Raw genomic sequence first — 14,846 nt, 5'->3', positions numbered from 1 at the left:
CAGGACCCATTTCCTTCAGGTGGAACTATCAATGATTGCTAATATAGAACCTTGGTAGAAACAGGAGGGCATTTTAAGGGTAGCAGAGTTCCTTAACATGACTGACAAATTAAAAGCCATCTATGAAAATACAGATGCAGTTCCTGTGCACACACACACATGATACTCAACATGTTATGCAACTGGATTTTTGTTGCTGGTATTATACCTTCAGATGCATTTTTCAGAGTGATATTCTGCCAGGCTGGCTGCAGTCAGATGTGTTTGATTGATAAGGATCTGCTAAGTTGTGATTTAGAATTACTAAATTTATCAAAGAATGAGTTGTTATTATATGGCTATATGTTCAGATATTATGAAATGTATAGATGAGCAATTTAAGATAGATAAGTGAAATGGAGTAGCAATAAGGACGGAAGAATTTCCAGGGAATATAACATAATGTTAAAGAAAGCTGACTGACAGTCATATTTTCTAAAGACTATATTTTGTTTACATGTTTAGAAATTAGACACTGTGCCAAGATATTTCAGGTAGAAGCTTCTTCTTGTGGTGACTACAAAAGCTAAATGGCTATAGAGAGAAATGTCATTGACACCCTGAGTTATTTCTGAGGACTAGGGACTGGAGAAGAGACCAGTGGAAGCAGCATATGTCATGCTGTGCCTGAGAGATGTCAAACCTGGTATACACAGTCTGGTACCATACTGACTTCTTCCCCCATATAAACTATTGCAAGGCCTAGTTTGGATGTAGCTTTCTTACTGCAAACGTGTCTTTCAGTGATACGGTTTTCCACGTAGGAATACCATGCTGCACCAGTCATGCATTTTATTCTGATCATACCTGGATTTTTACTTGGACTTGTGTTATTCTAACCATAATGTGGCTAAAGCAATACATGTTTTACTTGCAGCAATAACCCTGGAGTTAAAACTACATAGAAAAGCTCAGTGAAGCATTAATGTGGTTGTTTGTGTCTGCTTGGGTTTTATGTTTTTATAATTTACTTGCAAGGTCCCTCAGCCTGTTTTTATATATCTTTACTTGCTTGAGTTTGCTTTGGAAGTGCAGCAACTGAAAAAAGTGCCTGATTTTGATGATGTTGGCTGGAGTAACTGCTGGCTGATGCTTACCCCAGAAAGAGACTGAAGAAGAAAAACAGGGCATGACAGCAGCTTGATATGGAAATCTCTGAAATGTCTTTGTCACAACAAATCTTACAGGAGGACATTCCCAGACATTGAATGACTACTACTGCTAGAATAACAACTGCAGTGAAATGAAATGTAACATAAAAAAAAATACAGGGCAATAGCTAATAGCAAGAATTGTTGCTATGACCTGGAGCTCCTCAGGTGGAAAGATAGAGCAGAATAAAGGAGATTTTCTTGTACAAAGTTCATCACGTGATGACAGTGACCCATGTGTGTCATGCAAGGATGCAACCCTGAGAGAAGGAAGGAAAATTGTTCCTGGTAGAGAGTTCAGGTAGGTACGAGACTTGCTTCTGAAGATTTCTAGATTTAAAGCAGGATAAATCTGAAAAGGAACAGAGAAGGACTACCAACATGGTCAGAGAATGGAGAAACTCTCTCACAAGGGAAGATAAAAAAAAGCCAAACCTAGATGCAGGATAAAGGCTGCAAATGCTAAGACTCTCCGCTACAGCATGATCATAGAGGACTCCCACAAGCTTTGAAATTAAACAACAACGCTGATGTGAGGAAAAAATTGGAACAAGTTCAGTCTGAACATACTTAGGCTTGAAATAGATGGATTTTGATCATTAGGACCACAAGATTCTGGAGCAGCGATCCTGTGACAACAGCGGGGTGCTGATCCCAGCTAGCTCTATGAAGAAACTTGAGAAATTCATTTTAAAAATGACATTAAGGTTTCTGATGGATAACATGATAAATGTCACTTGGATGACTCTCAGTCAAAGCTGAAGAGCATTATGTTGGATCATAAAATCTTTCTTCCTCCAGACATAATTTTTATGTGAAGTTTAATATGCCTTCAAAGGTATCCGCTTTAACTGAAAATGAGGCATATCCTTATAGATTGGAACATAGATTTTTTAATTTTTTTTAAAAAAGGCATATTGAATCTTTATTATGTCAGAACAAACATACAAGCTTACATTTCTTAGTGGAGGCAGTATGCTTGTGTGTCCTGGAAGCCTTTCTCTGTTTTCAGGAACATTTACCATGAAAAATTTAAAGTTGATTGAACTGAATAAATGATTCATTTGACATGTCTTCAGTTTGTAGCATTTAAAGTGATATCATTGGCTCGAGAGAGTGCTTTCACACCTCTGGGCCAGCAGGTCACAGGTTCAAGTCCTGGCTGGGGAATCTGGAATTTCTCCATTTTTTAAATACTTGTGTATTGTGTTGGCCAGATTTACTACTGAAGGTGTTCGCTTATTTCCCAAGTTAGGGACATTCTGAAAATTTGTAACACATGTTAAAGAAGACCTTGGGATGTGAAAAGCATTATCACCGAAAGACTTTTCACCATGAAATGGGCTGGATCATAGAACAGATCATTCACTGAGCTGTGGTTTCCTTTTACCTTGTTTATGTTCCCCTTGTATTTGAGGATCTAGATGCTGCACTTAGAAAGAAGGAAATACAGGCCTACCACCATAAGTGATACATTTGCTAAGTCCCTTCTAAAACAAATTCACATTTTAATAAAAATAACCTCTAACTCTTGTGACACAGCTTTTCTTGAAAGCACTTCCATTTTTCATTACAAGACTTAAATGTCATGTTTAAGTAGCATCCAGAATAAAAACAGTGGGAAGATAGAGAACTTCTACAAGAACTGATCCATGTAAATGAAAAGAAATCCAGCATTTCATCAGCATGAAAACAGAATTTATGTAGTTGCTAAGATTTCTAAAAACTAGTAATGGGTGCTTGATCAAACAAATTCCACTAAACACTCAGAGCCTGAGACAAAAACGAGTAGCACCTGTTGAAGTATTTCAACTGAACAGCAGCATCCTAACAACAGTAAGACTGATAAGTATTTTGATGACAACATCAAGGAACAAACTCAAAATACTATTTCAAAGTCCTGATCAAAAATAGTGCAAATGTGAACTGTAGTGATGTGATTGAGTACATCTTACTTGTACAATTTTGTGGGTCAGGCCTTCTTGTCATTAAACAAAGGAAGCAAAGACAGATTGTTTTCAATTCCATTGGTTCTAACGTTATGATCTTATGATACCATCATATTACAGATAAAGGCTTCACAGATTGCATCCAATACCAAAATGTTAACTACTGAAATTTAGTCTCTCTGGGCTTATTGTGTATGTTAGGCCCAAAGAATTTTTAGTAATTATCCTTAAGAAACCTCTGTGTTATTTGAGGTTTATCATTTGCAATCTGTAATAATTGACCAACTAAGGAAAATCAGGACATTGGATATTTTTGTTTTAGATAACAAAAGCAAAACATCCTTTCTTTATTGCACCCACCTCTCCAAAAAACCCTGTTGGATGAGCTGCCTTGAGAAGTTCTGCTTCCTTGGCCAATTTATTGTTAGTGCCCTAAGACCCGACTGTCTCCATGTGGAGTCCATCCTCTAGTAACTGGCTGCAGGACAGGCAGCGATGGGTTTAGCAGCTGAGTCAAAGCATCCATGCCAGAAAACAGAGCCACTGGCCAAGACTGAAAAAACCTAGAATCTAAAATAAGGCTATATACACCTCAGGTTAACCTGAATATGTAACCTGAATTATAAATCTGCTGATCCTCCAGAAGCTCCTGTGAGACCCTTATGGGACTGGAGCGGATTTTAGACAAGGTGTATTGTTAAAGGGTACAGGAAATTTGAAGGGAGGAGATAGAAGTAACAGCTAGAAAATGCTGAGTAAGGTGGTGTGCCGGGGTCAGTTTTTAATTTAGGGAGAGTGCCTATTTTTGTATTTGTAAAATTATCATCTTGGAGTTTGTTATATCAGTGCAGTGCCACCTGTGCTTCACTGACACCTTGGGATGCTGTGGAATTATGTGCCCCTGAACTAAGGATATGCCGGTCTGTTAAGGAGGGTGCTTTCTCTTTCTGTAGCTGGCTGCCTGGAGTTTTAATATAGAAAAAGGAGGTAAAGTAGAACTGGGACTCAGCAGTTTTAACAGATGTTTTAATAACTGTTTATTGAGGGTGGGGGTACATTACTACATCTCTAACTAGGAAAGTGTTGGTGGTCTGAATGCTAAGATAATGTCACGAACACGTTCTTAGGCAACTGTAAAGGACACTAGCATTCAGTTTATCAGCCTGCTTATCTGTGTACCCTTATACATACATGTTACTCTTTAAGTTTTAAATTCTAGTAGTTTGTGGATTTTTATGGAACCACTTTATGTTTAGAAGATCTGCAGAAAGGACAATGGTAGAACTCCAGTTGGTAGATGTTACGGATGTTCTGTGGGACCAGGAGTTGCATAAAGAACTGCTGAAGACTTGTTGTACTTGACGTTTCTCTTTATCTCCACCTTAGCGTTTGCAAACCCCAGTCTAGAACACAGAGAGTAGTGGGTAAGGTGAATCATCTGGGGTGTTGTACAATGTAGGATTTCTCCTGTCCAATTTCATATGGGGTTTTTTTGAATACAGAAACTCCTATCTATGCTGGTCCTACTAGTTTCCCCTTCCATCAGCAAAGAGAAATAGGCACGCTGAGTGATAAGATTCCTCTGACTTGTTCTAGACATCTAGTTTAGGATGAGATGGTGTCCTAGAAGTGGTTATGTCTTTCCATGGACTAAAAAGGGACACTGGATGACTAATTCAGGTGCAGACCTGTGGAGATGCCTACATGCAGTTGTTGAGTTCTGCCCTTTCTGGCAGAACAGATTGTTTGGATTGCATTTTTGTTGCAAGGAACTGTGTGTCCTTTGTAAACATTATGAGTTACTTCTGGGCTGAACTTTCATATTATGAGAACATGGTGTTCCCTTCAAGTTCTGGCTAATGTCACTGATGAAGATGTGGAAGTACAGGAAAAACTGATGTGTGTAAAGGATGAGTTCACATCTGTCCTCTTTTGGGATGGTAAAGATCAGCAGGGAAGCACTGGATTCATATCTGGAGACCACTGTTCGTCTTTCCATTTAGGATGGCATTGTGCCTCCTTCATTTCTGGTAGGACACTGGACAAATGGATTATCTTTTGGGCTCAAAATATTACAGTGCTTGGGCCTTGAATATTCAAAGTCCACTCAGTTGTGCAGATTTTAGTCTGCTTTCACTTCTGTTGAAGATTTTCAGTGCTTTTCTGAAGTTTAGGAGAGACATGTAGAATAGCCATGGAAGGGTTTTCATCATGGAATCTCACATTCCAAGTGTACATGGGAGTCAGCAAGGAGTCAGAAAACCATTTGTAAAGTTGTGGCAGAAACAACCTGACTCATACTACAACTTTTAACAATCTACCTGGAGCAGTAAGAGAGAGAAGATTGGTTTAGGAAATTGGAGGAGCATTAGTTGAGGAACAAAAGGTGACTGCCAAGAGGTTTTCAAATAATCAGGTCAGTAATTACTTCAGTTTTAACAAGAGCTTTACATCCACTGTGAGACTTTCCTCAGCTATTTCATTTAGAATGTCTCCATGTGAGAATATGAATATCCTTCTTAACATTAAAAAAATCCTTTAAGACTGGTAGCCTTCCCTTTTTCTTTAGCACCAAGAATTGTAGAATATATGTGAATGCTGTCCACCACAAACCTCAGCATCTGTTCATGGAAGATGTCAATGAAATTACCAAAATTGGAAAACGGCACAATCTAAATGCAAAGCAGAAATATCTTCAGCTTTGGTTCACAGATGATACAATCTCCTGAGAAAGCATAAACTTAACCAATTCAGACTGATGTCCAGAGCCTCAGGTTGGAAAAGGTCATATATTACATGTAATAAATGCCTTCTTGGCTTTGTCCTCTCCAGTGATTTCTTCAATGGTGAAACTGTTGCATTCTTAAGTAACTTGAAGGAGCTGCCTTGGTGTTGATAGCTTTGGCTCCTTTTTTGTGTGTGTTGGTGACAATTCTGAGGAGCTGTAACAGAAATAAAGCTTGCTTTATGGGCAGGAGCTAGGATTGGCTGTGGTGCAGTTGCTTCATGCTTATGTCAGGAAAAGCTCTTTTATTTATTTTGCTTTAAATACATGAAATATGGAATAATTTTTCTGATTAGAGAATTTAAGGTTTTTAGGCCTTGAGGTACAAATAAGGCCCAGGTAGGCTCGTGCAATTACAACAACTGTATATGCAAATCAGATGCACATTTGCACCGCTGCACTCATGCTAACAAGCACCTAAAAGCCCGTCAGTCCATCCAGTGTGTGTTGCGTTGTCTGTCAGCCTAGCTTTCATCACCAATCACAGCTAACGTCTGTGCCAGTGCGCATGTGCGGCAGCTGTAATCCCCCAACACTCTTGTTTTATATGCACACATCTGACTTAAAAAATGTCCTTTACATTTTTGGAAGCATACATCAGCTTCCTTTTATAATAGCTATCCTAAGTTATACAACAAGCTGTCTCAATGCTTCATTTGCAAGTTATGAGAAAAAGTTAGAAACACATGGAGCAATGTAGACTAAATTATATTAAAAACACAAGTCTTGTTTTCCTCTTGAACTGCAGCTGTATTGTCCCTGATCACAGCCGGGAGATGAGTGAGCAGAGAAAATAAGTCCATATAGAAAAAGGTTTTATTGTTGATTGTGAATTATAGATTTTTTTACTTTTTTTTTTTTTTACTTGAAAAGATTTTTTTACATGAAAGATTATTTTGAACATGAGCTTTAATTTCCGTGACAACTGAAATGTTTTTATCATTCAGAGATAGTTACACATTTTCCCTTGCTCTCTGCCCCCGTACCACCTTCTTTAGCTAAGTCTCCTACTGTCATCTCCCTAGGGCTTTATTGTGCTGTTCCTTCATTTGTATACATGCTGCAACTTTCTGTGCACCAGACATGCTTCTACCCACAAATCTTACAGCACTCTGTTCATTTAGTTCTCTTCCCTGGAAAACTGTGACCAGCATACAGCACAGTGACCCGAAATGCACTATTTTTAATTTGAACTGCAGGAACATAGCATAGCAAGGGGAAAAGTTTAAAACAACAGAAATTGTACGTACACATCTGGCTTGCTGTAACTTGTTCTATCCTCCAGAGGGGACTCTGATGGGTTCATTTTTCTCAGGCATCCAAGTCTCTAGTTTACCTTATTTCAGAAGGCTGGTTCTCATGATCTTTCCAGAATGTGGCCCCTGAATACCTTTCAGTATTCATACACTCCTCTCTGCTCACCCTTTTCTTCCCTGGGGAAAAAAAAAAGAGAGAGAAGCTCAGCAAGGTGGCACAGATAATGTGCCATTGTTACTGGTCCTGAATTTCTACTGTTGGTTCCTTAGGTGGGTTGCTGTTGCTCTCTTTGGGTTTGTTTCCTGAGCACCTAGTAACTGAATCAACACACTACAAAAGACAAGAAATAAAGTCTACACTACTTAGCTAAATAAAGCACACAGGATTAAGAGAGTATTACAGGCAATTCCAAATCATCGCAGTATGATGATCAAAACACTATCAAAACAATGATGTCAGTTTTATATGAGGAGAATAGGTGTATACATTCTAAAGTAACTTAAGACTATTTAAGTGCTCTGTCAGCTTTTGTATTAAAGATCTATATACAAATAATGTAGAAATTATAAAACTATCAGTGTATTAACAAACTGTTAATTAAGCATAATACACTTCAGAACTTAACAGATTATTACACTTGTATGTATAGCCTTGTAGAAGACCTCGATACACTTACAACTTCTTGTAACAAATACCAAGTTTACAGTATGCTCTAAAACAGCTCTTCATCATTTTGTAGACACTAATTTACTTATAATGAGACCTAAAAATGCAGACATCCAGAACTTGACTGGCAAAGGGCCAGTGTGTCAGGAAATGAGTTTCTATTGTCAACATTTCTTTATTCTTCTTTGGATAATAAACAACTTTGCACTGGCAAACATGCAATATAAAATAAATAGTCTTGCACAATCTTCAAGCTACCCAACTCTCATGTACATGAGAGCTCCAGCTCTATGGATTTTCAAATGTTCCAACTGCTTCCTTCAGAAGAACATTGTTTCTACTACCAGTATCACTAGGTGCAAAATCAGCACTGAGTAAGCTGAGAAGCCAATGTCCAGGTTCTGTCCAATCCTTTCCATCAGATCACATTCATGTGGGAGAAGTAGTGATCCCTCAGACCTGCTTGTCTTGTCCCCTTGCCATTCACTGACTGGTTTTGTTTGGTGGTTTCTTCCACCCAGGCCAGATGAATTAGTATTTTGTGGTAGAACAGATTTCCTTTGCCAAGAACTGCATGCATCTGTGAGAAAGTGCTTTTACACTTCTGCCCAGCTTTTCTCTGTGTATGTATGAAAGCCCATGAGTAGCTCAACACAAAACAAAGAAGGAGTCAGTCTGAGATGATAACCTGGCTGTCCCTATACATGGATGTTACCTGGGGTTAGATGTGGGGAAGGAACAATAGGGTGGTTTTGGTCCTATGACAGCTCTTAAAACTATGCTTGTTATCATAGTATCTCAGTGGGAAGCTGTGCATTAAGAAATGTAAGTAATATTTGCTATATGCCTTTTATTTTCTCATGCTGGCCTTGTTTCATGTGCCATGGGGTGTATCTCTTGGGCAGTGTACTTTTCCATCTGTGAGAGGAAAGCGTTGTTTGAATATAATTACTATGGCATATAAATGTATTCTGGAAGATGCACATTGGAGGAAATCACCTTGCACTTGAAGCAGAAGGTGGTGAGATTTACAATGATTGTAAGTTCTCCGGGGAGTTCATTCTGCAGACTCAGACTGGCACCCATGACAGTTCTGGATGTGCACAGACAAGCTTTGCCTGTACTCCACAGTCTTATGCTCTCAAAGAGCCAAGTTGTTGACCACAGAATTCAGACAGGCTTTTTGAACACTTTGTTGCTTTCAGTACAAAAGCAAAGCGTTCCAGGTGGAGGAGGTACTACCTGTGAAAATAAAACTACAATGCTGGGCAGCAAGTGGGGCTGTGCTCTGCACTGTCTAGAGGCAGTCTGGTTTTATCCAACTATTTGCTGTCTGGGACAGTTCTACACAGCATAAGGTTTCTGGCTCTGTAACCATCTGCAATTCTTGGATTTTGTATCTGCTTAGGGCTTTTTTTCCTCTCTCTCTTTTGGTGGTTTTCTTTCCCGTCCTTACTCTGCCTGATTCTCAGAACACCAGGCAATCTTCACAGAAACAGATGCTGAATAGTCTGTAGCAACAGTGAAGGAGCACCTGGATTGCTGTATTTTAACAGAGTTTCTATTTTCAAACAAATTGTATATATTTTAGTAAATGGTAATGGAAACAGAGGTGACACAATAAATCAAATTTAAAAAAATCAAACCTGCATCAGCATTTCAGACATGGACTCTGACACCAAAAATGGCAAGTTGCTTTCGTCTGCTTTTACTTGTGTAGTCTAGCAATTGGAGAGAGGCAGAAAATCAGAGTGTAACTATTTCTCCTGTGCATTTCCCCTTTCCCTTTGAAGTTCACAGCCAAGGAGCCTTTGAACAGCACTCATACTTAAGCCTGTGGTTTGAGGATGCAGTTTTCAGATGAGTGTGGGCTATTTGAGAAGGATTTTTTATTCTCTGATTTCTGCAGATTGGCTGACGGTGCCAGAAATATAGCTCCACCTGCTTCAGTTTGCTTCCTTCGGGGTGGCTTCTGCTAGCAGCCACAATGGTCTTGGATGGTCTTTGTTCCACCAGAATGAGGCGTGTAACCATAGCGAGCCCTGGAGAGGGGTGCGTTGGCAGCGGGATACACAGCATCCCTCTGCTCTTGCTTCCCATGCAGGCCAGAAGAACCTGACCTGTAACTTTCTGTACAGTTATTGACTCAAATCTATCCCTAGTGTTATCCCTGTTATGACTTAATAGTCTGTATTTGGCTCATTAACATTTTAATGACATTCTTCTTGAAGAGAGAATGCTTTGTGGAAATTGCAGATTTATGGTGTTTCTAGGAAGATAAGTTTATTTCCAGCTAATGTGAACCACAGCTCACTGGGACTAATGTAATGCAGCCTGTGTTACAAGTGTGATTAGTTTTATATCCTATTTTCTTTCCCTCCTCAGAGGATTATGCCCAGCTGTGCAACATTCCAGTTCCAGGATCTCGACGGCCATATGGACAAGATGCTTTGGTTGACTTTGAGGAGCATTACACTCCAGAAACTAATCCATACTTTGTCGAAGATCGTAAGCAAGTTTCTCTGTTATGTAAAATACTTGAAATGAGGGTTGTAACTTGGATTATTTCCCTGTAGCTGGCTTCATTCTTCTGTTTGCTTCTGAGTAATGTGGCCTCTTTATATTTTAGTTATTCCTATGACACTAGCTTTCAGTCAGGTGTTCTGGTTCAAGAGCCAGTGTTGTGTAAGAGTCCAGTTGGGCTCAGAGTACATATTGATTTTTAATATAGTGAAATAGTTTGTGCCAAGTGTACTAAATTTGTATTTACCAACAGATTTACAGCTAAAGGTCAAAAGTATTGCCGGTTTTCCTTCTCACAAATTACTTTTCCTTTGGAGCATGGGACAGATTTCTTCAGAGTGCATTTAGTTTAAAAGGGAAAAAAAAAAATCCCTTCATGCCAGCTTTCCATGATTTTCCAGCAGAATTAATACGGGGGAAATGGAGAGCGTGCAAGTTGTTCTCGCCCAACAGAGACTATGTACAGCACAGTATGATCAGAGAGTACGCAGGCATGTAGCCTTCAGGCTAGAAGGAATGGCCTGCCAAGCAAGGTGTGAAGGATTGCACGCAGCGTCTCAGTTGTACTTCAGGAATATCAGGGTCCTTTACAGGTCTGGCCCAGCTCACTGTTAAGACTCGTGGGAGAGGAACACTTACAGATAGATCTCAGCATCTTCCTCAAAATCAGCCACCCTGTACAGGTTCAGCATATTTTGTCACAGTTTTAGAGAAGAAAAGTGGAAGACGTATCAGAGGGAACTGGTAACTTCCCACGCTTTATACACATGGCCTACAAGTTGCCACTACACTCTACCAAAGTGCTTTTCCTGTACATGGAGTTTGTTTTTAAAGTAATGGTGATGGATCAACACAGGGCAGCACACTACAGAAGGGTGATCTGCGTTTCTTGAAAAGGGTGCACTTTATACATTTCTACAGAACTACAGAAATCAAGTTAATGAGTTCATTTCTATTTAGCATCTAAGTGACCTTCTGGCTCTGCACAGAATTGTAAAATGTCTTATTTCTTTATATCCAGATGATTTTAATTAAACAGTACTCAGGGTTGATGTTTAATTGACAGGTCACACAGATTGTAACTACCAAACGCAATGAAAAGCCCAGAAAGATGACTGAGTAACCAATATGATAGATAAAATGCTGAGTGGGAAGGAAGCACTTTGCAAGTTGAAAGCAGTGGTGCATAAATACAATAAAACTGTGGACAGTTTTGAATCCACAGCTGAGTCCACTGTCTTAGGGACAGAGGCCTGAGAGCTCATGTCTCTTGCTCCCATCCTATAACTGAATCAGATACAGTGGCAAGCCAATGCGTAAGGAACCCCAGAAGACACAGCTGTGTGACTCTCTCCTGATCAGAGGCATCTTCCCTGACAGATACAGTTGCCACTTGTTTAGGGCATCAAAGACTTCTAAGTCACAATCCTGCTGCAGTCTGTGTGAGGAATACAACAATACCTCCTGTCCTGTGGCAGGGCCACATACTTCAATATAATATTTGTCACCTGTATGTAATCAACTTCTCCAGAACTAAGTACATGTATTAGAATTACAACCCAGGTTCCATCCAGCTGTTTTGAAGTAGAATATTTTGTAAAGTAGAACTTGCCATGAGTGATAAATATTTTGGTTTTAGCTAGTTAAAACTACAACATACTGTATGAGAAAGAGAGGATGAGCAAAAAATATGTATATATGCGTGTACATATTGTCTATGTACACGCATATATATGTACATATATACTATATGTCAAATAAATGGTGCCTTTTCTTTATTTAAAAAGTATCTATGTATTGGGGGGGCACCTTTCCCTTTCTTGGCACTGTTTGTTTTCTAAATGAGCAAAGATCTGCACTTTAAAGGACTCTGATGAGCCTTCTGCAAGCTCTATTAAGAGGACTCGAGAACATAATGAAAATCGTCAAGTTCCTTACTACATTGTTACCATACATCAGGACAGTCTGCTCAATATCCTCAGTACAGCTGCACTGAGTTGTGCTTTACTAGGTTTGTGGAAAAGATTTTAATGTTTCCCACTTAAGGTACACTTGTATACATCCTATGTATAATATATGTCCTTGAGATATGGCATATGTCAGCAAGTACTTACGTCACATTACATGTTCAGTGTCTCCAGAATTTATTCAGTGTATGATTGACCAGTATGATCCTTGCTAGGAATCCCACCATGCTAGAGAAACTCCAGGATAGAAACAATGTAGGTAGTCAAAGAGAGGGGAAGTGGAAATGACAGAAGTTGACAGAAGTTAAGTGGAGGATAATAAAGGGCAGAGTAGGAAAGGCAAAGCAGGACAAGAGAAAAGACAGCCTTATGAACCAAGACAGGGTCGAGTAAATACAAAAAGACAGGAGAACAAGCATAAGGAAAGGGAGACATTGATACTCCTAGGTAGCTTTGCAAATCTACATATCACAGCTGTTGCAACATTATAAATCAGTAAACAGGTTTTAGATAAACCAATGGTTGGTATGTGGAGTCAGTATATTAATTACATGTTATGGGGCAGATGGGGAGATGTATCCTACTCTATTCCACTCCAGCTCCGATTTCCCCTCCATTTTTATGTTATATATTCATTATGCTGGTAAACCTACGACTCTCAAATGTTCTGACTTTTTCCTCAAGTCTTTTTGATGTGATGGGCTGCCATCTGCAGTCCTGTTACATCACTGCTCCACAAATAGAAAGCTAGTGAAAAATGTTGTGCAGGGTTAACAGGAGGAATTCAGTCCTAGAGAGAATCTCTGAACATGTAAAAACGTCAAATAATTTTTAAAGTATAAAGTTTATAAGTTTTAAAGTATAAATCCTTCCTTATACATAAAAGCCTAACTGTCAAAAAAGCCCTAAGACAATAAGCACAGAAGGCATTGTGCAAACCAGCGAATGCAAAGACAACCCTGTAGCTTTGACTCCTAACCATCTAGAATTATGACAAGGAGCAACTGGTAGATTATAGGTATTTGTACTGGCACCAGTTGCTGCAGTACCAGCCAAAGGGTTGTTAACCAAAACCACAACAGGAAAGCAGTCTCTGATTTCTTCTTACTTTCCTTATGACTTTATTATTATATTCCTTGAGATTGATTTTTTTAAAATACATTTTCTTCTAGATAAATTAGAATGCATCTCTTCCCCCCTACACACACCTTATTTTTCTAGAATACTGTTTTAAGGAACTTTTACCCCAAACTGCACTACCACTTCTTACCTTTGTTTCTGTAAAGGTTGATACACATAACAATCATAAAAGGTGCTATATCAAAAACACTGAATTATGCTTTAAAAAATATACTGTCAAATGATGCAGTTTCCTTCACAAAAAAAAAAAAAATCATGTATCTTTAACACAAATTAAAAGCTTCAGAGTTCACAAAGTTATTCAGTTTTCATCTTGAAACATATCACAGCACCTTTCTAGTGCATTTAAAACTCCAGATGGTGCAGATCTGCTAAAGCTGACCTATTTTCTGCGAAGTCAAGTCACATTCCAGCAAACTGCTGAGAGACTTTCTGACTCTCACTCCACATTTGGGTATACTGATTCAAAGGTTCTGTAACTTGTCTGCAATTCTTTCTCCCCCCAGGTTTTCTGAACAGCTTTGAGGAGTTACAAGCAGAGGAATGTGGTATTCTGAATGGATGTGAAAATGGCCGATGTGTAAGAGTCCAGGAAGGCTACACCTGTGACTGCTTTGATGGTTATCACCTGGACATGGCCAAAATGACTTGTGTTGGTGAGGAAAGCATTATTACTTCATCTTCTTCTGTTAGTCTGCCAGTTTACTCAGTCACTTGACCTAAGGAGGGGCTGGAACAAAAGAGTTAGAGATGATCACCACCTGAATTGTATTAAAGATGCCAATGTTGTTTGATTTACTGCAAAGGCCAGTAAATATTGTTACAGAAATTACTATGTTGGTGTTCCTCAATTCATCTTGGTCATTACAGCTGTGTTCAGTTAAAAGCCCAGAAATGAGAAGACACATATTTGTGTAATGAAGCTTAAACTTATATCAATAATTTAACACTAATATACAGAACAAATGTTTTTCAGAGGCTTTAGTGAGCTAAGAGGATGGAACTGGATCCAGCGTAGAAGAGTAATTTTAGGAGCAGATTTTTAGAGTGGTTGAATCGCCTAAATATGCAGATAACCTCTTGGTGGGTTTTGGCCCCTGATTCCCACTGATTTCAACAGTCACCAGACCAGACTATTCCTCTCACTCTCAAACTAGTAAATCTGCACACTACTAACCAGGACATCTAATGACTGCATTGTCAATTGAAACAGAACATGGGAATGGCAAGTGTCAGTGAGAAGATGGAGCAAAACAACATCCCACATGTAGAAGCCTAGTAGAGCTTGTGTGGGGGTATTTCAGTTTAAGGTCTGCACTGACCTTACTTAGCATTACACTGTGCTGGAGCAGTCCCTTCCTGAAGGACT

At 39.1% G+C, this 14,846-nt stretch overlaps 1 protein-coding gene across 1 annotated transcript in view; it reads left to right on the top strand.

Moving 5' to 3' along the window:
- The window catches only part of LTBP1 (latent transforming growth factor beta binding protein 1), a gene marked incomplete at its 3' end in the record, with an annotated part of 74,090 nt that extends 59,957 nt beyond the window's left edge, over positions 1 to 14,133 (top strand). The window contains exons 22-23 of the mRNA XM_010178359.2: positions 10,233 to 10,355; positions 13,984 to 14,133. Coding sequence (XP_010176661.2) covers positions 10,233 to 10,355; positions 13,984 to 14,133 — 273 coding nt within the window. The remainder of the gene's footprint in view (positions 1 to 10,232; positions 10,356 to 13,983) is intronic.
- Between the last annotated feature and the right edge of the window lie 713 nt (positions 14,134 to 14,846).

This window comes from Antrostomus carolinensis, unplaced genomic scaffold (genome assembly GCF_000700745.2).
Source record: "Antrostomus carolinensis isolate BGI_N321 unplaced genomic scaffold, ASM70074v2 scaffold13981, whole genome shotgun sequence".
NCBI lineage: Eukaryota > Metazoa > Chordata > Aves > Caprimulgiformes > Caprimulgidae > Antrostomus > Antrostomus carolinensis.
This window is presented reverse-complemented; position numbering and strand designations above follow the sequence as displayed.